Genomic DNA, 24,647 nt, shown 5'->3' on the forward strand with positions numbered 1-24,647 from the left:
GCAGATCGGATACGTATCGGATTCAGTACCACGTATGAAAGTGACTCGAATCGGAATTGATAATGTCAGATTAAATGGGTTTTTTGCTGTTCACACTGACACACAGCTGGCACATCTGTGTCACATATGAAGAAATAGATCGGATTTGGGCCACTTTTACCTGCTGTGAGAACAACGCCATAGTCTCACAGGGGTCAGACATGATCCTGTAACGAGAGCATCTGGATACAACCATCAAAAAATTTGGGCTAAATGCCGGCGAAAAAAGAACTGAGTGCAAAACTTCTAAACTAACGCCAACGGCTCATGAAGGTGGAGCTCAAAGTAGGGCATAAAAAGTCCTTTTCACAAAAAAAGGAAGTACGTAAACAGTGGGTAAAACAGTCGGCTGCATGTGTGGAGAACACATTACATACAATACAAATAAATATTACCTCCTGCAAGGGAAAAACTGTTTAGTTATCAGGGCTGTACCTAAACATTTTGAGCAAGCAGCACTGGTGCTGTAAAAATTGCAAGTGTTGTAGCACAAATTAACTTCTATTAGAATTGAGATAAAACTACATCAAATGTTTCTATAAAGTATAAAGCTCAAGAACTTTCACAACTACAACGCTGGTGTCTTCAGTATGCAAATGATTACTGAACGCTGTTAAAAGGAAATGTGATGTGGTAAACATGCCCCTGTCCCGACTTTTACAGGACATGTTACAGGCATGAAATTTAGAATAAATGAATACAATAAAAGTTAATTCGCTGAAACATTAAATATATTGTCTTTGTACTGCTTACAGTTGAATACAAGTCAAAAATGACTTGGAAATCACTGCTGTCTGTTTTTATTTACATTTTTCAAACTGTCACAACTTTTTTTGGAAAAAAAAAAAAAACACACACACACACACATACATATTGTGTGCTGCTAATTTAGCGGCGCTAGTTTAATAATAGTGCATACCTGTGTAACATAGAAGAGCAGCATTGCCATATATATATATATATATATATGGCAATGCTGCTCTTCTATGTTACACAGGTATGCACTATTATTAAACTAGCGCCACTTAATTAGCAGCAGACAATGTGTCCTAGAACAGGAGGAGAACTAGAGCAAAGTGGACGCTCCTGAGGTGCTACATTTACTGCGGTGCCATTCACCATCCAGATCAAGGGTGTATAAGTGTATAACGGGCTCTCTAGCCAGGCTATATGACACACCGATGCAACCTCTTCCTCTCCCAATATTGCTTCTGACACTGAACCCAGAGTGTCAGCCAATACAGAGCAGAGCATCGATCCAGGGTTCCACAGTGCTTTCAAAATGCTCACATAATGCTTTCAATATTGCAGAACCCATGACCTAAATAGCGTTAGTGTTAAGATCGTCTTAACTGGTAGAGAGAGTGTTCAAAGTGATGCTCGCTCTACCATGTAAACATCATTTACGTGCCAAGACGCTTTCAGGAAACCCAGCCCTCCTAAATAACTAACCTGCGTAGCTGTGAGTTAAGAAATGCTGGTTCACTGTAACACGTCTTTTACCTTTGCTGTGGTCTCGTTTCACTGAAGGTAAAACTCATCGGTTAAAAAGTTTGTGTTTTTCTGTGTAGTGCACAGATTTTAAGCTCAGTCAGATATTATTAGCCAATTTAGCATCCTCACTTCGTCACGCACTAGCTTTAAAACAGACTGCCAAAAAACTACTAGCAGATAAATGGCCCACTTATACAACAGAAAAATCTCCTGAATGGAGCATGTAATTTGACTGCATTGAGAAGTTTTATACCTCGTACAAAATAAAGATCTTGGTGTCAGGGCTGTTTGAAATTAAAATGCAGTGGAAAGCAGCGTGTACATTCGCACAACTAGTGATGGGCATTCTAGCTCTTTTTAGAGAGATCATTTAGCTCAGCTCACCAATAAGAGGCGACTCTTTCAGCTCCAGAACGGCTCTCTGTTCAGCAGTACTGAGCTTTTGAATTCCGAACTTTTGATAATCCTAATTATCAAAAAACGCATTATAGTATACAAGACTATTTCAACAAATGTGAAACTACCAAGACGTTACAGCAAGAAATGGCTGTCCAGCAAACAGGCTTGTAGGTCAGACCTGCTGGTACAAAGACACAGACCTGCTTTGTGTTAATTATATAAAAGACAGAAACGCAGATGAAACAAATAACTGCAAGAAAAGAATGGATAAACACTGAATGAGTGAAAATGGTCGCTCCTAATATTGTTCAGGTAATCCTTAATGGCTTGGACAATGTAGGAAATATCAAGAGTGCTGAACTAAACATCCTCTCTGACTGATAGGAGTAAAAGGAAAGAAGAGTGAATAAAAAAAGTTCATATCAGGTTTACACTCACAGATTTTGCTCTGTGCTCCTGTTTATTTCAGATCAGAAGCAAAGAGCAGAACCCCTAGGCAAGAAAACCTTACCGCAGAACCCTGTGATACATCGCTTTGTTAGAACACTTGAGTTTAATAGCAGCAAAGTAAGATCACATTCATATGGAACAGACTATGAGCCGGTTTCCCGGACCTAGATTAGGCTTAAACCCACACACTTAAAAAAAGACAGTTCTTTAAGGGTCCTTTAGTAAAGAAAATGGTTCTATATAGAACCACAAACTGGCTCTTTACATCATGTTCATCGGACTGATGGAAAATGTGTTGTATATGGTTCTATATGAAACATTTTCAAAAAGGGTATATAGCACCAAAAAAAGGGTTCTTGAACGGTAAAAAGCTTCACTTCATAACAATAGCAGAACCCTTTTTTGGTGCTATATAGACCTATTTTCAAAAAGGTTCTATATAGAACCATACCCAGCACATTCTCCATCAATCTGAAGAACACCTTCATGATGCAAAGAACGCTTTAATCATGCAAAGGGTTCTTTGAGTGTTCATGGTTCTACACAGAACCATTTCTTTACTAAAGAACCCGTGGAGAACCATCTTTTTTTAAGAGTGTAGACTAAAAGAATTTTCAACAGCAATTCACCACAGACACTGCACTTCTAAGACTAAGCTTAATCCACGTACATGATTTTGTCTCTTGCTCCAACGAGCACGTTTACTTCTCTGTTGTTCGTCGAGGTTTATAACACTCATTATTTTGGATTCATGACTGAAGCTTCTGTGACTCAACTGCAGGAAGCACCACACATGTTTTGTAGTTACCCTCTGAAAGCTGTCTGGTCTGAACGATGCCTATTAGGAGTAGTAATATGACGCGCTGTGCTGTGGTTACCACCTCTATTCCAACTTACCTCTTATTAACTTCCACACAGAGTATTTATACATACAGTGACTGACGTCATCTGACCGGTCTGGCTGAAATGAGCGGCATAAGTGCCAGAATGAAACTGCAGAGGTAAATATAGTGTGATCTCACTAGTTTTCAGGAATGGTTATGAGACGCAAGGCCTGATAAGCATGAATCATGAGTACAGAGGAAACCTAATTAGGTCTACGAGCTTTCTGCATACACACACACACACACCCTCCACCCCCCACCCCCACGACTTGGTACACTCAGTAACAAAAAAAAAAAAAATCTGGCTCCATATAAATATAGGCTAGTGAGCCACACTGAAAAACATGGTTTGGACTGACTTGGAAAATGAATGTTTTCCCTAATAACAACTATGAATCTGTTTTCCACACACTGAAAAATCATCTCTCCAGACTTCCTCTGACCTGACTCAGCTGCATTTGAAATGAAAAGAGCACTACAAACACGCAAGTGAGCGGCAATCAAACAGGCAAAAGCAGGTTTGTCAAAAACATGTTTAGACTGTGCCACATGAAACTGAGCTGTGTAACTGAAGGGGATGCATGTGGAGCTGATTCGTCTGAGGCCAAAAATCCAGGTGCCCATACTAAACTGAGCAGTGCTGTTCAGGAGCCATGAGACTGTAGACGTCATCCTTAAAGGGGAATTCTGCCAAGTTTTCAAAATTTCAGAATAATTTCGTTTTAAATGTAATCAAAGTTATTCAGAGTGGTCTTGTGCAAAATGCTCCGTTCTAGAGCAACTTACCGAAACCGAATTGTACACAGTGGTGGTGATAGGAACCAGACACCCACCTCTAAAAGCTCCTTCATACAAAGTTATTACTTGAAGTGCTTACAAATATGCTGCTTCATGCCTATTACATTGTTTAACAACAGCTTTGACATAAAATTTTGGCCCAAGACATTTTTTAAATCAGTTAATGGTGGAGAGGTACTTGCAGGGCATAGTGAGTCCCCAAAAATGCTTATTTTTTTAGACTTACCACCAATTTACCATCATCAACACTACATACAATACTAGAAAACACGTGTAGGTCCGCTGGTGGTTTTGGATGGTAAATAAAACGGCTAGATTTGCGTTGAAGTCATCACAACTCCTGATTCCTATCACCACCACTGTAAAGAAACCAGGGTTAAGTTTCTCTACAGTTAACCGTCATCAAACCACCCTGAATGACTTTGTTTACATCTCAGCCACTGAATTACACAGAAAAATCGGTGTAAGTCCCCTTTAACTTCATCCAGAGTCTGCTTTAATGTGGGGTTAAAAAGAAACTGATGGTATTTTGGTAGGCTAAACACAGCCCAGGGTCAATACAGCCCGTATTTAGTCCCTCATTAAATCTCAGCTCGCTACCTACACAGTCTGAAAACATTAAAAACCATCAGAATCAGACTTTAGAGTCACATGAAAGCCGATAAAGGCAGCAGATGGGAGCTGGACTGCTCTTTCGTTAGTGTCCATCTAGCCTGCACTGTGTATGTATGGCGGTCAGTGAACCGCAGTTTGATAACAGCGAGGTTAAGTTAGCCAGCTAGCCAAGACAAAACAGCATCTCAGATGACTTCACGGTAGCTTATCAGGCCGGTGTGATTTCTTTTCTGCTCCGTTTTACCAAATACTCGCTGTATACGGGCTACACGCTCACCTGCCAACCCGTTTTATCACATTTATTCCGTGGTCGATCCCGTTTCTCTGCACAGCTCCATACAGATTAACGTTACCCCGAGCTAGCACTACAGTCTGCGGGCAGTTAGCAGCTCAGGCTACTGCAGCAGAAGAGCCAAACTGGGCTCACATAAATCACCGTTTCACTCGCCTTACCTGCAAACGAATCTCCCTGCATTTATTCGGCTGGATTATTCACACGACTCGGTGCACAAAACATACCTGCCCGGCGAAAAAATAAAATAATAAACCTTCAACACACTCCCCTCCCGAACCGAGAGCCAACCGTCACCCGCCTTTATGGGACGGTTTTCCAGCACATCCAGCGGGAGAGAGCCCCGCCTCCAACCTCCATCTAACTTCCCATTGGATGAACGCCGACACAGCCCGTGAGACAACTCTCAACTGATTTGCCGACGCTTACGTCTATCAAGAGGCGTGCGAACGCCTCCTTCTGACTTGTCACTGGAGGAGGGTGTTCCGTCTCCACTCTCATTGGCTGTCGGCGAGCGATCTCTCCTCTCGTTGGCCCGTTCTTACGTCAATCAAGAGGCGTGTTGGCGTCTCACGTTGTAAACGGTTGTTTTACAATGGAAATGTTCTCGCTTCTTCTTTAAAGGGCCCATATCATGGAAAACTGAATGTGCCTCATCTTTTTATTTTCTCTAAACAAAAGAGTTTGATGTTGCATGTAATCACTTTCAAAGTTTGAAAACAAAAAAAACGTATATACAGCTCATATATGGACACTAAACCGAGAAAACAACCAGTTTTGAATTCACTTTGTTTGTGATGTTAACACATTACGGCTACACATACACAGATCAGGCATAACATTATCACCACCTCCTTATTTCTGCACTCATTGTCCATTTTATCAGCTCCACTTACTATATAGGTGCACTTTGTAGTTCTACAACTACAGACTGTAGTCCATCTGTTTCTCTGCATACTTTGTTAGCCCCCTTTTACCCTGTCCTTCAGTGGTCAGGACCCCCATGGACCCTCACAGAGCAGGTACTATTTGGGTGGTGGATCATTCTCAGCACTGCAGTAACACTGATGTGGTGGTGGTGTGTTAGTGTGTGTTGTGCTGGTATGAGTGGATCAGACACAGCAGTGCTGCTGGAGTTTTTAAACACTGTGTCCACTCACTGTCCACTCTATTAGACACTCCACCTTGTAGATGTAAAGTCAGGGACGATAGCTAATCTGCTGCTGCACAGTTTGTGCTGATCATCCTCTAGTCCTTCATCAGTGGTCACAGGACGCTGCCCACAGGACGCTGTTGGCTGGATATTTTTGGTTGGTGGATTATTCTCAGTCCAGCAGTGACACTGAGGTGTTTACAAACTCCAGCAGCACTGCTGTGTCTGATCCACTCACACCAGCGCAACACACAACCACCACGTCAGTGTTACTGCAGTGCTGAGAATGATCCACCACCCAAATAGTACCTGCTCTGTGAGGGTCCATGGGGGTCCTGACCACTGAAGGACAGGGTAAAAGGGGGCTAACAAAGTATGCAGAGAAACAGATGGACTACAGTCTGTAATTGTAGAACTACAAAGTGCACCTATATAGTAAGTGGAGCTGATAAAATGGACAATGAGCGTAGAAACAAGGAGGTGGTCATAATATATATAGCCTCCTACTCAGTCTACAGTGGATTAGCCCCGCCCATTCATGCTGAAGTTGAAGTGTGTTGAAGTCTTTCAATCTGGACTGCTTCTTAAATAAGCCATAATTCAGGGCAGCCAATCAGAACAGAAGCAATTTACATACACCAGCCTTAAAGGAACAGTAATTTAAAAATAAGCTGTTTAATTGTAACTATACATTTGGAAAAAGTAATGAAAAATTAGTTATGACTGTTTTTGGTACATAAAACCACACAAACATAAGTGGATCTTAGGGGGAAGTATAGGAGCTTTTTTTATATGGCTTTAGACCACCTATACATCTAATGTTTTGCATCTATACGTTTTATTTTATTTTTTTTTTTATAATGTGTCAGAGTGAGAGGCTACACGGAAGGTAACAAATCTGATTTTAATAACCCTTCCTTATGTTCGTCTCAAATTTGCCTGCCAGGCAGCGCTGATACACGTTTATAGGGTTTTTATCACCAAAGCTACACAATCACAGCTAATCCATCTATTAAAGCTTTAGACTTCCTTAATTTTAGATATGAATATTTTCCCAACCATATAAATTTACTGCATTTGGCAAGAACTTACAAGACCATTTTACCAAAGGTAGTTTTAGGAGTCTTGCCCAAGCACTCTTACTGATACAGTGTAGGGTGCTTGAACCCCAGTCTACAGCATACAAGGCAGAGGTGTTACCCACTACACCATACCAACCAAATGCACAGCATTAGGATCATCTTAACTATTGGAAATAAGTTTCGGAACAACATTCATGCAGCAATCTGAAAAATGTAGGTTAACACCAATAAGATATTCAGGCAAACTGTAGATCTGTACATTTTACATGGTACAAGTAAACCTTAAATCAGACCAGTTTAAATGAGTCATATGCAGCATTTTTGTGTTTTGCTTTTTCAGCCAAGGTTCTCTGCTTCTCATGCGGATCCAGTGTGTAAAACATAAAAGGGTCTCTGCTGTTCACTTGCCCACTGAACGGCTACAGCTAACTCTGAAATATGTAGTAACCTACATGTTTGACCCCAGCCACTACAGTAAAGACATCTTTCCTGGCTGGAAGACCAGGAATCTCATTACCAGGGCTATTTCTGAACATCTGGGGGCTCTAAACACAGACAGGAACTTTTCTGCCCTCTAGACCTTCTAGGTCTTCTGAGAAGGACTAATGATTTCTGTGAAAGAAAAATACATCTGTAATAGCTCACTTTGCATTTAACAGAATCATCATGCTTGATGTTTTAAACTCTGCAAGCACTGTACTTTTATTCTTATCTCATTGCTAAATTTTGGTTGGAAACTAAAGAGCTAAAATTCTGAACTGCCCATCAGAAAACTGAACAATCAGGATTGACCTAATACTAGCCATAGTCTAACCAGGTTTCTGTCAGCTGTTAAAGAAAGGAAAACAGCAGCAGTTCTATGCCAAGACTCTTACCGAAGGAGTTGTGTACAACTACAACATTCAAGGTTAAATATTTGTAACTATGTCTATTACAAGCTTTAAATAAAAGAAGGAAGGTCTTTTACAATGATCGCATTTAATCTGGAATGGCCAAAAAATGTTCATATGAATCAATAACATAGCACTAGAATCCTATTGATGGGCTAGCAATAATTAGCATTATCATAAACAGGTTTTTTTCTCACTTCTGCCCAATTGAAAGTGTAGCTCTAACAGTCAAGGTTTGCCACTATTTAAATGATGTCCTACTTGGAGGGCCCTAAATACCGCCACACAATGATGTCCTACTTGGAGGGCCCTAAATACCGCCACATTTTTGTACGTAGTAAAAACAAAGGGGCTGAGGGCTAGTGTGCATATTCACTAGTGTGTATGTGGTGAAATTTCCCTGTTGTGGGACTAATAAGGGTCACTTAATTGTAATTAATAGTTAACTAGCCACAAAAAAACCTCTGAACTCATTTTTTCTACAAATGATAATGAATAAAATCCAAAAAGCTCATAGTCATACTCAAGCTTACACCATTTATAGCAAGAAAAGGCCCTGTTCATTATGTAGCATCCTACGGCAAACTTTACAGTAGTGTTCATTTTTCTAATATATCTGTGAAGAACAAGAAAGACAACATGAACATCTAATTGTTGCTCCTTTAGTTTGTTTTGATTGTGTCTTCACTCAGCTGGCATACTGGTCATGCACACCATGACCCCTCACAATTAGGAGAGATGAATGGAGGGGTGCACCACATACTCCAGGATGCAATCTGTTTCCTGCACAAACAGATGGACCCACAGTACTCATCCTACAGCAACCCTCCACTGCCCCCCCCCACCATTTCACCATGGTACTACATATGAATGTGCATATGTGCAGTAATCCACAAATCAGAGAGAGGGGGAGAGGAGATCAAATGGATGTTTGCTCTGGGTAACAGCCATGGCGTATTAAATTAAGAATGCTAATTTCACTCCATACAAAACTGCCTTTATATCATCATCATCATCATCATTTACATAACCATATGAAGATGGTCATCAAAGTGAATCTTGTCTGTGTGTGGTTAGGAGACAAATGCTAACATACATATTCAGGAATTCAGCTAAATGTGCACCCATTGCACTGTTGCATGTACAGCTTGTAAAAGCATTGCTAATAGAATAGGTTGCAGCCACATACGAGCCTAAGGTCACCATGCTCAAGGCCAAGTGTGGGCTGGAGGGGTATAAAGTCCAATACCTCTGGGATGAGTTGGAGTGTCCAGAACTGATCATCCAACATTAGTACCTGACCTGACCAGTGCTCTTGTGGCTGAATGCAATCAAATCCTCACAGCAATGTTCCAACACCTAGTGTAAAGTCAGAAGAGTAGAGGCTGTTACTTGAGCAAAGGAGGACAAACTCCTGCTTAATACCTTTGATTTCAGAAGAAACACTGGATAAGCAGGTGTCTACAAACTTTTTACCGTGTTATAAAGGCGTATATTATTCGCTGATCAATTGGAAAAAATGATAATTATTATTGATCTGACATTAGAATTAAAGATCATAATTACAACCAACAATTTAGCATTCTGTATTTAGTGCCCTAATGGTGGGTAGGGACTATGTAAAATTAATCAATTAATCAAAACTTAATCAATTAAGTATCTGTTTTAAAATGACAATAAATAAATAAATAACAGTTGATTATTCATATCAGAATTGGTCACAGAAAGGTGTTAAAGGGCCCATATTATATTATTATATTACATATTATGAAAAAAATTACCTCACTCTCCAAAAATAAAACAGTTTGGTGTAGAAAAGAAACATTAGTAAAGCTTCAAAAAGTACCACACTGTACTATTCAAAATGGCCCGGTTTGAATTCATTGCTGTGATGTCACAAAAAACCAACACATTTACATATATCCATCTATTCAGCCTCCAATAGTTTGGCTCTAGTTATATTGAGGTTATAACAAGTGTTTCAGTCCGGAAAACTATTTAAATGAGGCATAATACAGGATAACATCGGAACAGAGGTCATTTACATACATCAGTCTTAAAGGCAGAGTAACAAAACATATTTTGTTCTATGGGACAAAGAAAGGCTGGGAAATTGTCATGTAAAAATGAATTATGACTGTTTTTGGAACATAAAGCCACATAGACAGAATAAGAAGACCTCTGGGAAAAAATTAAAATGCAAGAAAAAAGTATATCGGCCCTTTAACTACTGCTTACTGTTATTGGCTCAAAACCTCTATACTGGTTCGTCCCTATATACGGTATCATTCATGCTACATGCCTGAATTCTTCTGTCCTACTTTTAAGAGGCTGAGAAATGGTGAGAAACCACAAATCGTTGTGCTGCTTTTCAGCTCTATTGTGCTGCCAAGAAGCGAAACAGTGAGAGCGCTGATCAGTATCAGTATGACAACCACAGAGCAGCAGTCTGTCTCTGAAGTGCCGCCTGGTGGAGCAGGTGTGCAAAAAGGCCTGTCAGTTTCATTACTGCATCGAAATAAACAAATTCTTTCCGAGTCCACCCCCCACCCCCTTTAAAAACAGTTGTAATTTTCATCATTGCAGTCATAACAGCATTGCTCTTACACAGGCGTGACGCTAGCAGCTGAGAGAGCTAATTACTTTGGCTTTAATTCCTGCCTTGTGGTTGTGGGGAAAAAATGAAAATCAGAAAATGATGTCTGAGCTGTGGGCAGCTGGAGTAGCTGAGGCAGCTGTGGTCGTGCTGAGGATGGCGTGAATTTCATTTGCGCGCCTGCCGCAGGCCATTAGCATGACAGCAGACAGAACACGTCAGAGAAGCAGCAAGATAGAAGATAATGCAGATCATAGAAAACAACAGCAACAATAGGGAAGCTGGATTTGAACCTGGATTTGAATTAGGATCACCATTCGAACATCTGAAATCCTCTGATATCATCTGATATGCCTTCAATCTGAAATGTGGTCAAATTCCTGGCAGATCATTTGAAAAAGAATTATTGTGCATAGATGAGTACAGTATATTATGTACTCTGCTGGGAAGAATACTTTAAAAAGGTAGTGATGGCTGAATACACTGTCCTCATTTCAGTAACATATTCCATTACAGTACACAATAAACATAATAAACATATTCTCATAGCACATATTTACAATATATATGACAAAACCGATTATCACATTGATTTATCAGTCTACTCAGGCTTTAGCAGAGCTCAGTAACACTGAGATTAATAACTGATTATCGCATTGATTTATCAGTCTACTCAGGCTTTAGCAGAGCTCAGTAACACTGAGATTAATAACATCATCACATTGATTTATCAGTCTACTCAGGCTTTAGCAGAGCTCAGTAACACTGAGATTAATAACTGATCGTCACATTGATTTATCAGTCTACTCAGGCTTTAGCAGAGCTCAGTAACACTGAGATTAATAACTGATCGTCACATTGATTTATCAGTCTACTTAGGATTTAGCAGAGTTCAGTAACACTAAGATTAATAACTGATCATCGCATTGATTTATCAGTCTACTCAGGCTTTAGCAGGAACTTCAGTGTTTGTAAAGAATAAAGAAGTTTATTGAGTTCATTTTTGACTATGTGATGACACACTGCATGTTGATTTAATAATAATAATAATTGTAATCATTATTAATTAATAATTATTATTTTTTAATGATTATACATACACACACATATACATGCCATAATATATATGTATATATATATATATATATATATATACAGGAAGCAATGAAAATGATCCACCATGCAAATAGTACCTGCTCAGTGATGGACCTGTGGAGTCCCTGGCCAGTGATCAGTGGAAATAAAGACAGCTAACAATTATACAGACTAACAGATGGACTACAATCTGTAACTGCAGAACTAAAAAATCTATATTTTATATATACACTTTTTAGTTCTGCAGTTCATATATTTGTGTTCCTTGAGTTTAGCTCATAGGCCTTTAAATCGGATCACCATATAACATCAAATGCCATCATACGTCCTCGCTAGTCCATTTTTCACTAAATATTTCATCAAATCTGAATGGAAGCAATTACTTGTTGAGTACAGATAGGCAGCAAGGTAGCAGCTAATGTAGCGCAAACAAAACAGTGAGAACAACATATGTTTGAATGGGAATATACACTTGCATCCCTTCTATAGAAGCTACATACTAGGAATACTATGCTACAAGTTGGCCCTTTGTAATCACTATTTGTGTTAGCATAAAGACAATAAAAGGGTTCCCTTTCAGGTCTACTAGCACAAGAGATATCATGACCTCCTCGCCCACTCTTAAACCACAGACACTTCTTCATTCGCCCACCTTCGCTGGCACATAGATCGCACTGATTGCTTTGGCAGACTGAGTCGAGCTTGGTGAGGAAAATCAATAGCAGTTAATTTAAAGCTTCAGTCAGACTTTTTGGTCTCTCTTGCTTTATAAATATGCATGGAACGTCTCCAAGAAGGCTTCTGGAACCATTAGGTCATTTAAGGCAAGCCGAATACAAAGAAACAAATGCATTTGGAGACCGCAAAGGGGTTGAACTTGTTCTGCTAAGGAAGATATATAGCACAACATGGTTTATGTCTCCATAACAGCTTGTTGCCAAGAAGAAAGCCTGTTACATTTGTTACCAATAACGATGCCAACAGAAAAATCAATGCTATCAGAGGGAGGCACTGTGGATCATTTTTTGTTTTATTATTTCACACATCAACAGTTAGCAAAGACATTATACCATTGGCACTCTTTCAACGACACTATACAAAATAAATAGATGAATACTGAGACATTCATCAATTGCACGTTTGGAGGAGCGGAGGTGGCTGGGGAAACACTATACAAACATACATACGTACAACCACACATACTGTCAACCACACGTTCACATGTACCACATACATACAGATGAGCTTCGGTGGCACTCTCATTTGATTGGCGAGTCTAGGATCTCTTGGTAATCCTGCCGAATAGCCCTGCCCACCCAGTAAAGCTTGATGCCGGTCAGGACGAACACACTAACCATGATCACCAAGGCGCCGAAGATGTCGTAAGCAGAGGGGATCATCCGCAGCACGATGAGCTGCAAGAACATGGCCACCACAATCTCCAGGTGTTGGACGGTGCTGACCAGGGCTGGATGGAACTTGTTGAGGGCGTAGTAGACGCCCAGGAATGCTACGGTGGAGCAGATGCAGATGCCAATAAGGTAGCCCCACGTCTCCCCGTCCAGGGGGATGATGGGCTCCTGCATGATGAACATGGTGGACGCCCCCCACACCGTCCCCGTCCAGCCGAAGGTGAACAGCGCCGTCCACATGCTGACCCGCTCCTTGATGGCCCGGTACACGATCATGGACAGGGCGGCGGTCAGGCCGGCCATGACCGTCATGGTGTAGCCGAAAGCCTCCTTCCAGAAGCCCAAGGCCGATTTCTCCTCATCCGCAATGTTGGGGATCATGACCAAGCACAGGCCGAAAAGGCTGCCCACTACAGTGACTATATCCGTGTAAGCTAGACGCTCATCCAGAAGCAAGAAGGCCAGAACGGCGCTGAAGACGGTGGTGGTGGCCCGCCACATGATTGTGCCATTACTGGGCGGGACGATGGCAAAAGAAGTGTAGGCGCATGTGATGGAGATGACGTTGCAGACGCCATAGAAGAAGAGGCGCAGCCGGTAGCCCTTCGGCCCAAACGGGGCCTCTTTGTAGTAGAGGACCACCAATATAGACAACACTTGGATTACGGAGCGGATAAATATGAGCTCTAAGGATGGCACTTTGGAGCGGTCGGCCGCGAGCCGGGTGATGAGGGCGACACAGCCGTGAGCTACTGCGGCCCCAAAAAGTGCCCCCCAGGTCACGCGGGACGCTAAAACCGAAGCCTCGCCGAAACTAGCCAGCTGGCTGCCGACACCCTTATCCCTCTGGTCTCCAGCCGACTTGGGCCGAGCATCCATCGTCCCAAACAAAGTCCTCCCGTGCCCAGTATCTGACACCAGCCTCCTGCTGGGGTTGTTGTCCATAAAGGAGCTAAAGTCCTCAAAAGAAGGGGCATCATCATAGCCCTCATCACCTGGTTGGGGGAAGTGTGTGGCGTATTTTACCGTGACCGTGTTGGGGTGGATTTTGACTCGTTTCTTCGATCCATACTGCTGACCACTCGAGGACGGATCCATGGTTGACCTCAGTTTGGGGACTGCAAAACAAAAATCCAAGTGTTTTTATTAGCTGAAAGGCAAAAAACAGAAATGTAGTGCATTCAAATATATATATATATATATATATATATATATATATATATATATATATATATATATATATATATATAAAACAATATACAATTATCTTAAACTTAAGGAATACAGCAATGTATACACTCACTGGCCACTTCATTAAGTTCACCTCCTTTCATGTACACTCCTTGTCCACTTTATCAGCTCCACTTACCAGTTAAGAGCACTTTGTAGTTTTACACTTACAGACTGTAATTGGTCTGAGACCCCTTTCACCCTGTTCTTCAATAGTCAGGACCCCCACAGGACCCCAACAACAGAGCAGGTGTTATTTGGGTGGTGGATCATTCTCAGCACTGCAGTGTTAGTGTGTGTTGTGCTGGTACAAGTGGATCAGACACAGATAAATAACAGAATGGGTGAAACGCTTCCCAACTAATTAGAATGTGTCATCAGAACCAATGGTTATATAAAATAAGGTACAGTGCAACATTCAACACCCACAATATTGACATTGTGGACACTTTGAAATTCCTCACTGCATTTCAATACAACAAGCTGCAGTTTAATGAGGCCCCAATTTTTTGGTTCCATTCAGATTCTTTTCGAACAGATGTTTGTACAGCTGTTTTAGTCTGTTATTGGCCTTCACCCTCATAGCTCATGCTAAAAGGATTCCAGAAATGAATGAAAACTGCTGCACCATTAAACAAAGTGCCATCAGAGAAGTTTTTCGAAGACAAAAATTCTCAAAATGCATAGCCGCCAAATCATCACTGTTATTAGAGATGACATTCAGAACTCAGCACATATTGCTGCTGTCAGAACATAACCTCATATCTCCAAAATGAGAACTTTACAGGAGAAGCAGAAAACATACTTCACTTTTAATGCAAGTCAATGGAACCAGAATTTTTTCCAAGTCATTCTGGGCCGTTTCTTTTGGTCTATTCATTATGCAACTTACATGCAATATAAAGGGCAACATGCATTTTCAAATTATGTCAAAAACTGAAAAATGACAAACTTGGAGATACGAGGTTTTCTTGTGAGAGCAGCAATATGTACATGCATTTTCTTATTTAGCATCTTTTTTCCTTGTGATATTATTGTAATCTATTACAAAATATGTGGTAATTATCATGATATTAAATTTGTATACTGGCCCATGTCCAATATATAATACAGTCTATTTAAATTTTAAACAATACTGACGACATACTGTTTAATATTTTTTTTTTCTAGAGCGGCTGCAGTACTTCGATCTTAACCCTCATAAATGAGCAACATTGACAATTTATCTTTTTTCAGTGACAGTTTTTTTTAAAGGATCAGCTGCACAACATGTATATAGTCTCATTTATGGAACAATGTTGAAAAAGACTCTCTAAATAGGAAATGGAAGCATATTTACAGCCAACACAAACTTGCTCTGAGGTTTCCCCAAATGCAGATGAAATCCTTACATAATTCATAACTCAATGCTTCAGTGCTCTCCTTTTCTCTCTCTCTCTCTCTCTCTCTCTCCTTCTCTCTCTCTTGCACTCTCTCTTTCATGTGTTTCTCACTCTCCCTCACTCTCTCCTTCGCTCATGTGCGAAGCAATTTCTATATTTAAGTGCGGTAGCGCCTGCTCAGATAAGCCATACAGTACAGTGAGTTTGATTCAGTGGGATGGGGGAAGGAATTATGTAACACTGGAAGTGGTGACAGGATTGCACAGCGAGGATGGAGAAAACACACAGAAATACTGCATCATTTTAAAGAATATCGCTTTAAACAATCTACACAGAGGATTACAGCTACTATTTGGAAATAATACATCAACAATTTGGTCCAGAAACTCGAGACTAGCCTTCAGGCTTCCAGATGAACGTGCAGATATGACCTCTCAATGGAAAGCTGGCTGCTTTCAGTGGGACCTGGTGGGCTTTCACTGCTCTGGTTTTGGTGAGATTTGTTTAGACAGCTAATAAAGCTGAAGCTGATTTCTTATATTCCAGCTGCTTATTCTGTGGCTCCACCATTTAAGGTGGAACAGGTAATTCGAACATGCTTCCACGAGAAAAGCTGGTGGAGAAAAGCTCTACCACCAGCTATGCAGATCGGACCACCAGGGGGCAGTAAAAGCCTCCTGTTGGCTCTCTTTCAGCCCCCCTCTCTATTATCATCTCCAAAAATGCACCAGGTTGTTGATGGCTGTGTGTTGACTGATAGCACTGTATGTTCCCTATCAAACACTCTTAGTTCTGCAGACTGAAAAGAGAGACGTGCAAATGGCTCCATGTAAGCCTCTCTAGCTGTGTGGGATTTCTTTCCTCGACTGAATCGAGCAATTCTTCAGGTTTCTTCATGTCAGAAGTGACCCATCAGAACGGGCACTACTTCTTTTTTATGCAAAAGAAACAACGCAACGTCTTCGACGAGCCGAGCACTTTAAAGGCTACTTACGTTGCAAAGGTACGCATTTGTTTAACATCCAGTTCCAGATGATCTGGTCACTCATGTTACTGATATGACACAGACTGATGGGTATAGTCATCATATTCACTGTCCTCATCTTCATTACTGTAATTTCTCACAGTGATAAATCTCCAGTAAATCTCAATGTTTCCCAGTATTTCCATGGTCATTCTGAGAGCCGGTGGGTTAAAGCTGACTACTTTTCTCAGCCTCTCCGCGCGCGCTTATCCTTATCTATTGCACGGTGCAGTTTTCTTGTTGCGTCTACCGAAACCCTCAGTGATCCCATCTGTCTGACCAAACTGCCGCTTTTCCTTCGTGCGCAGTTTTTCCTGCAAAGACAAATAATGTGCAATTTGTATGTGTGCGCGTGCGTGCGTACTCACCCCGCTGCTGTGCTGTTCAGCGCTGCTGGAGGCGCGTGAGGAGCTTCAACACACCGAGCAGCGCGCGAGCCATGCCGCCATTCTGCCCTCACACACACACTAACGCACACACACACAAAGAGAGAGAGAGAGAGAGAGAGAGAGAGAGAGAGAGAGAGAGAGAGAGAGAGACTGTGTGTGTTGTAAGAGAGAGAGAGAGAGAGAGAGAGGAGGGAGGGAGAGAGAAAGAAAGAGAGCTGAGCACTCAGTCACCTCCCCAAACAATAAATAAATAAATAAATAAATAAATAAATGAACGAACGAACACACACAGAGCAGTATTCAACGAAAATGTGCTTCATCATCAGTTTTATCATCTCTTCATCATAATCTTCATTTTCTTCATCTTCATTTTCAGCCAACTCCTCTTCATCATCGTCTTCATCGTCATCATGATCCTCTTCGCCGTTGCCTTCATCATCATCATCACCTTCTTTCTCTTCACATCCTCTTTCTCATCATGATCATCTTTATCATCTTCCTCTCCTCATTTTCATTACTTTCATCCTCATCATCTGTTCCATCAACATCTGCATCACCCTCATCATCGTCATCATCATCTGTTTGTTCATCATCCACATGATCTTCATCACCATAATAGTCATCGTCGTCGTCTTCATCATCATCATAGTCATCATCTTTATTATCTTCACCATCCCCATTTTCGTGATTATTATTGTCATCATAGTCTTCTTTACCAACTTCAACACCATCATCATCATCAGCAGCAGCAGCATTACCACCACCACCATCAGCAGCATCATCTTCATCACCACCATCATCATCTTCATCAACATAATCACTATCATCATCAACATTGTGATCTTCTTCATCATTGTTATGAAAACAATAATCATCCTCGTTGTCACCCTCCTCATTCTCAACCTAATCTTCATCGTCATCCTCATCATCATCACCATCATCATCTCCTTCTTCTTCTTCTTCTTCTTCTTTTCCTTCTTCAGCACTTCAGCATATTTATCATCGTAATCATCATCCTCCTCCTCATTATCATCATCATTATCATCATCATATCATCAGCATCTCTATTATCTTCACCGTCCTCAATTTCGTGATTATCATTGTCATCATGGCCTTCTTTACGTAATTCATCATCACCATCTTTATCATCATCATCATCATCATCATCATCAACATAACCACTGTCATCATCAACATCATGATCTTCCCCACTGTTATAAAAATACATCATCATCATCATCCTGATCATCAGCAGCAGCAACAGCAGCTTCACTGTCACCCTAATCATCACCATCATCACCATCATCATTGTCTTCAGCAGCAGCAGCTTCATTGTCACCCTAATCCATCATCATCATCATCATCATCATCATCATCCTGATCATCATCATCAGCAGCAGCAGCAGCAGCTTCACTGTCACCCTAATCATCACCATCATCACCATCATCATCGTCTTCAGCAGCAGCAGCTTCATTGTCACCCTAATCCATCATCATCATCATCATCATCATCATCATCATCATCTTGATCATCATCAGCAGCAGCAGCAGCAGCTTCACTGTCACCCTAATCATCACCATCATCACCATCATCATTGTCTTCAGCAGCAGCAGCTTCATTGTCACCCTAATCCATCATCATCATCATCATCATCATCATCATCTTCCTGAGTATATTCATCATTCCATCCCTATTCTTGTCATTATCTTCCTCATCATCTCTGAAGGTGTACATCTGAAAAGCATACAGTCATATAACTAATTTAAAGTGGATTTAGTACAAACCATTTCAGGCTCTCATTCAGAATCACTGTGCTTCACTGTTAAACATGATGAAAATGCACCATGAAGAATTCACAGCAGCCAGAGTGGAGCTGGACTGGCTGTTGTATCTGCTCTCACTGAGAACTCCAGCGTTTCATCATGACCCTCTGCAGGTGTTTCAGCACAGAAAACGTCTCAGCAGCTAAACAGCAAACTGTCTCAAAAGACATTTCAATTTGGAGGTCTCTCTCTCTCCTTCACTCTCTCTCTACCCCTCTCTCTCTTCCTCCCTCTCTCTCTCTCTACCTCTCTCTCTCTCTCTCCCTCTCTCTCTCTCCCACTCTCTCTCTCTCACCCTCCCTCTCTCTCACTCTCTGTCTCCCTCTCCATCTCTCTCTCTCTGTGCATCTTTTTCTCTGTCTCTCTCTCTCACTCTCTCTCTCTCATACTCTTTCTGTCTTATTATTGCCTCTGTCTCTCTGTTCTCTCTGTCTTTCCTTTCCCTCTTTTCCTCTCTCTGTTCGTCTGTCAGTAAAGGAATCCCCCATCTTTGTCTCTTTACACTTTCTCCCTTCTCTTTCCCTCTCTCTCTCTCTCTCTCTCTCTCTCTCTCTCTCCCTCATTCTGACTCTCTCTCTCTCTCTCTCTGTCTCTCTCTATTTTTTGTGTGGAAGTTGTGATTAGTATTCCAGTCAGGTGGGAGCATATGGCTGAGTAAGAGGGGGGCAGACGGAGAGGAGCTAAATTTTGACTCCTCAGTGTTTTCAGACCCCGGGACGTTAAAGCGGGTGGTCTGCGGTCCGACAGTCCAAATTTCACTGTCAGCTCTGAGCTAAAGCTCAGCTCCAGCTCATAACTCGGCAATCCAGAGCAGAAATCCCCTCATCAGCACTTTAATCTTTATTTATGGTCTTTATGCCCACAGTTCTCTCTGCTGCACTGATCAATCGGCTCATTTATTGATCGCTGCTGATGGATTAGTCTGTAAAGGCATGCAGTGAATTCATATAGACACTTAAAAACAAAGAGATGCCACAAAGGGTTCTCAGAGTGATGTCACTTTTGGGTTCCTGAAGAACCATGTTTTAAAAAGAGATTTGTGAACATGAAGAACATTTTAATGCTGAAAGAAACTTTGCATAATGTAGAGGTTCTACAAACTTTACAAAATGTGCCCCAAGTGGTTCTTTAAGCAATGCCACTAAAGAACCAACTTTTGTTCCATAAAAAAATATTTTAATGAATGGTTCTTAGAGAAGCATTTTTGTAAGTAAGATTTGTGAGCGTGAAGAACCTTTAAATGCTGAAAGAACCTCAACATAATGTGAATGTTCAAGGAAGAACTCATAAATGGTATAGAGGGTTTACATATGACTTATATGAAAAAAAAATCATATTTCTTCTCTTTTTGCAAACATGGTTCATCAGGGAACCAAAAGTGGTTCTCCCGAAGCATTTTTGTGGCACCTTCTTGTTAAAAGTGTAACCAATCTAAGAAACTTTACATTATGTGGAGGTTCTTTAAACTTCAAAAACATTCTTCACTCTTACATCTCATTTACAAAAAAAGTTCTGTAATGAGCCTTGCATCGAAAGGATTCTAGATTGGCAACCCAAATGTTAAGGAGATCCATTTTGTCCCGTCAACAAAAATCAAACCACCTTGGGAGCCACAACATTTTATGTCCATTTTACAATCTTGGGTATAAATATGTCTCAGTATGTGCTGATATAAAAAAATAATATAAACGAAAATGCAGACTTACTTTGCTCTGCTTTAAAATTTAACGTTAGCTTTTAGCTTTAAGTTATAGCTGCTTTTCTCGCATCTCCGGCAGGAAACTTTTCCTAAAAGTAGAACAGTTACTTCAAAAATGTCTCTCAACATTCAATTTTTATGAGGCTGAAGTCGCTTCTCATTCGCCAGCTTCTTGTTCGAAATTTCCTGTTCCACCTTAAATGGTGCCTGAGGCACCGGAATGTAATTGCTGCACCATTTAAGGTGGAACAGGACAATTCAAACAAGCATCTGGCGAATGAGAAGCTGACTTCAGCCTTGTGACTTTTTACTTGCAGATTAAACATATCAGGAAATAAGCTGAGTGCTCATAAGTGCAAATAAGTCCATTCGTCACCTAATTATCGCTGGTCATCTGAAATCTTGCTCTTTGCCTTTTCGTTAGCTACTAGCTAGGTGAGATTGTTGTCTGTGTTGCTATGGCAACCAGCAGCATGCGTGCCAGCCTTCAGGGTTAGCAGTTATACATTAACTCCAACATTTAAGACAGTTTATTGTTAAACTGTGTTGAACGATCAGCAGAGATTTATTTACTCCAAAGGATGATTATTTTTTTTTTACCTAAAAATCTAATCCTGCTGTGGAGCTGCAACAGGGCAGTAAAAGAGTCGCATGTTGCTGGACGCTGTACTATAACTTCGCATGCATTACCCTTTTTGGCAGCTTTTTTTCAGAGAGTGTAGATGATCCTGTTCTACAGCCATATGGCATGATGTGAAGTAATTATGTGGTAAAAAGAAGGGAATGAATGGGTTAAAACATCAAAGGTGTTATTTTTCTTTTTGAAGATTGTCTATGGACTCATTTCAAGTCTGTAAACAAAGCAGCTCTGGCCGCCCAGTTCGGTCATCTCTGCTGACCTCAATTCTGTCTGCCATTAGTCATTTACAGAGATCTGTGACAAAATACTACCCAAATGAATAAACATATGAAACACACTGAGGTCAAGAGGCTATGCTGCTGAAAAAAATGGTAAATTTACAGAAGAAGACAAAAATAGTCTTAAATTTTAATGTAAATGAATGCAAAGAGGTTTTTTATATATTGTATATTTCTCTTCAACATTCAGCTTCATGTTCATCAAAGCATCTTCCTTGGAGCAGATTTTACTTAAATAATGATTTCACAGTTTTCTTTTCCAAACTGTGGTCAAACGCCCAGACTGAAACTCTCCTGAGTGCTGATACGTGCTGATGTATGCGTACACAACATGTATGGACTTGTTTCCAAAGAAGCACTGTTGCTAATACTGGCACAAATATTTACATGTGTGATACTGCTTCTCTCCAAATCAGAGTTTCTTTCTTTCTTAAAAATGGTTCTATATAGAATCATGAACACTCAAAGAACCTTTTGCATGATTAAAGGGTTCTTTGCATCATGAAAGGGTTCTTAAGAATGTGCTGTAGATGATTCAATATAGAACCTTTCTGAAAAGGCTTCTAGATAGCACCAAAAAGAGTTGTATGTCAAGCTTGTACGAATAGAAGAACAATAGAAAAACCCTGCTATATTGAACCCTTTTTAAAATGGTTCTATATTACTAAAGAACCCTTAAAGAACCTTTTTTTAAGTGTGTAGAATATAGTTAAAATCAGGCAGTTCTGTTGGCCGCCAGGCAAGGTTCGAGAAATACCGCTCTAAATAAATGTGCTTTGTGCTTAACATGTCAAAGGGGACCCGTCACACTGTCCAATAGTCTTACTCAATTTTCCAGCCTCCCAAATAAATGTCCAGAACCAAAACCATGACATTTTGCAGTAAAGGACTAGAAATGTTCAACTGTTCCTTTCAGAACATATAAAGCTTGATTCCTACATCTCCCGGAGGTCCTTTGCACTGTCAGTTGGAAGGGGTGTGGCTATATCGGCACTGCATGGGTATGGCCAAACCCCTCTCATCTACTGTGAGTCGCTTAGTATTGTAACTTCAATACATTTAATGTATAGCTAATTAGCAATTTTACTCTAAAAGTCAGTCAGTTTGACAACATGTGCAGGAAGTAAAACCAGTTTTAGTCACTCACTGATGTATGAGGTAACAGTTAAACAGTTGCTGCTGCTGCTGCTATATATAAAAGCCCTGTGTTGAAGCATCACTTGCACTGAGAAACATTTGTTTGTGTTCAAAACAGAAGATTTCAAGAAAGATTTAATGTTTGGATTTATGGATCAATAACAAATCCAGACTGGAGTTCTATGGACACTCGACTGAAACAGAAAACCAGAGCTGAGGTTTGCTGTCTGTAATAACTGAGCTAACACTGCTTAAGCTGCCAGACAGAGTGCTTGCTTTGACAACATTACAAAGTGTTTCTCTCAGGTCAGCAAAGGTACCTGAAACATACAGAGGTAAATTGGTTTTTATTAATAAGCTGACTTTATAGACTCTTTTGCTTGACTGCTGTTTCTTATTACCTATTGCTTCATATGAGCAAGGCAGTTATCCAAGCATTTCAATGCTAGTTGTAGCGTATATGACTTTGTATGTGACAAATAAAACTTAAATTTAAATTTTATTTTTAGACTCTAAAGTGCAGTTCCTTCCTGCATTCAAAGGTGGTAAGACTGCTGTTTCTGTTGTACGTTTAAAGGAGCTGTATTAGTGGATGGTTGTGTATGAGTTTGAAGGGGTAGCTAGAGGATGGGGCGTACATAGACCCTATAGGTTGTGCTGCTGTGTTGGTTCTTGGGAGTCTCTCTGTTTGACACATGACCAAAAATGTCACGGGTCTGTTTTTACCTCAATTTTTCCTAAAATTAAAGAAAAAAGGATTTTTTGAAGTAGTGTCAGTATAAATGGATGTTACTATAAATGAAATGTGTGAATGAACCAGAGAACCAAGAATCACATGTCTAATCCCAAAAGCACTCAGGAACATTTTGTACATTTTGTGTATATATATATATCTGCTGTTGGAACAAAACCTTGTATCTCCTTTGTCATTTTTCAGTTTTTGACATAATTTGAAAATACCCATTGTTCTTTACATTGTGTGTAAATTACGGCCCAGAATGATGTGGAAAAATGTCTGGTTCCATTGACTTACATTAAAAGTAATGTATGTTTTTTTCTCCTGTAAAGTTACTACTTTGGAGTTATGAGGATTTGATCCAATAGCAGTGATATGCACACACACACACACACACATACCCACATATATATATATATATATATATATATATATATATATATATATATATATATATATATATATATATACACAATCAAGTTTTGAACACAAAAGTTAGCACAGTCTACAAAGAACAAACATAAATATGGGATTTTTCTGCAAATTTTGATTAACAAACAAGTTCTATTTATTTGCTGAGTTTAATATACTGGGAGAAAAACGTAAAATATTAAATATAAAATGTGCCATAACCTTTGTACAGGCCACATTTATATTTATTTTTCCCAATGTTTCAAATTCAGAAAGCACAGCAGTAATTGTGCAGTAAACAGTAAACAATAGCATTGTCCAGTAAAATGTGCAGAAGTGTGTTCTCTGTAGAGAATGTGTTAACTAGATTTTATTTAAGAACTCAAGAAAACATGTAATTTGACCAGTGACGCCCAAACCTTTGCATAAGACTGTATATACAATAGTCTTGACAGCCTTGAAAATGACATGTAAAGCCATTCATCTGGACAGAAACATTTACTAGTTCAAAATAAATACAAATGAACAAATAAGCAATACATTATAATACATTTCCATTCCTCTACAGTGCACAGGCCTCTATATCAAATATTACATTCATGACTAATGCTAATAGGCTCTAGCAAACGACCTGTCAAACTGACATTTCATTATCTGTGCTCAGATGCATCTCTCGAAATCAAAATACTTCCTTAATG

General features: G+C 40.2%; 2 protein-coding genes across 2 annotated transcripts in view; both read right to left on the reverse strand.

Annotated features, from left to right (window-relative positions):
- The window catches only part of nck1b (NCK adaptor protein 1b), a 73,761-nt gene extending 68,461 nt beyond the window's left edge, over positions 1-5,300 (reverse strand). The window contains exon 1 of the mRNA XM_036582273.1: positions 5,133-5,300. The gene's annotated coding sequence lies outside the window, so the exon portion shown is untranslated. The remainder of the gene's footprint in view (positions 1-5,132) is intronic.
- Positions 5,301-12,796: 7,496 nt separating this feature from the next.
- Positions 12,797-17,318, reverse strand: slc35g2b (solute carrier family 35 member G2b). Its single transcript, XM_036582313.1, has 2 exons — positions 17,204-17,318; positions 12,797-14,317 (listed from the first exon to the last, which is right to left on the reverse strand). The coding sequence occupies exon 2, from the start codon at positions 14,295-14,297 to the stop codon at positions 13,047-13,049; it is 1,251 nt and encodes a 416-aa protein (XP_036438206.1). The 5' UTR covers positions 14,298-14,317; positions 17,204-17,318; the 3' UTR covers positions 12,797-13,046.
- Between the last annotated feature and the right edge of the window lie 7,329 nt (positions 17,319-24,647).

The sequence above is a fragment of the Colossoma macropomum genome, unplaced genomic scaffold (genome assembly GCF_904425465.1).
Source record: "Colossoma macropomum unplaced genomic scaffold, Colossoma_macropomum, whole genome shotgun sequence".
Taxonomy (NCBI): Eukaryota; Metazoa; Chordata; class Actinopteri; order Characiformes; family Serrasalmidae; genus Colossoma; species Colossoma macropomum.

Excerpts from the sequence above, each read along its gene's own strand:
- slc35g2b (XM_036582313.1), bottom strand. The coding sequence starts at position 14,297 with ATGGATCCGTCCTCGAGTGGTCAGCAGTATGGATCGAAGAAACGAGTC.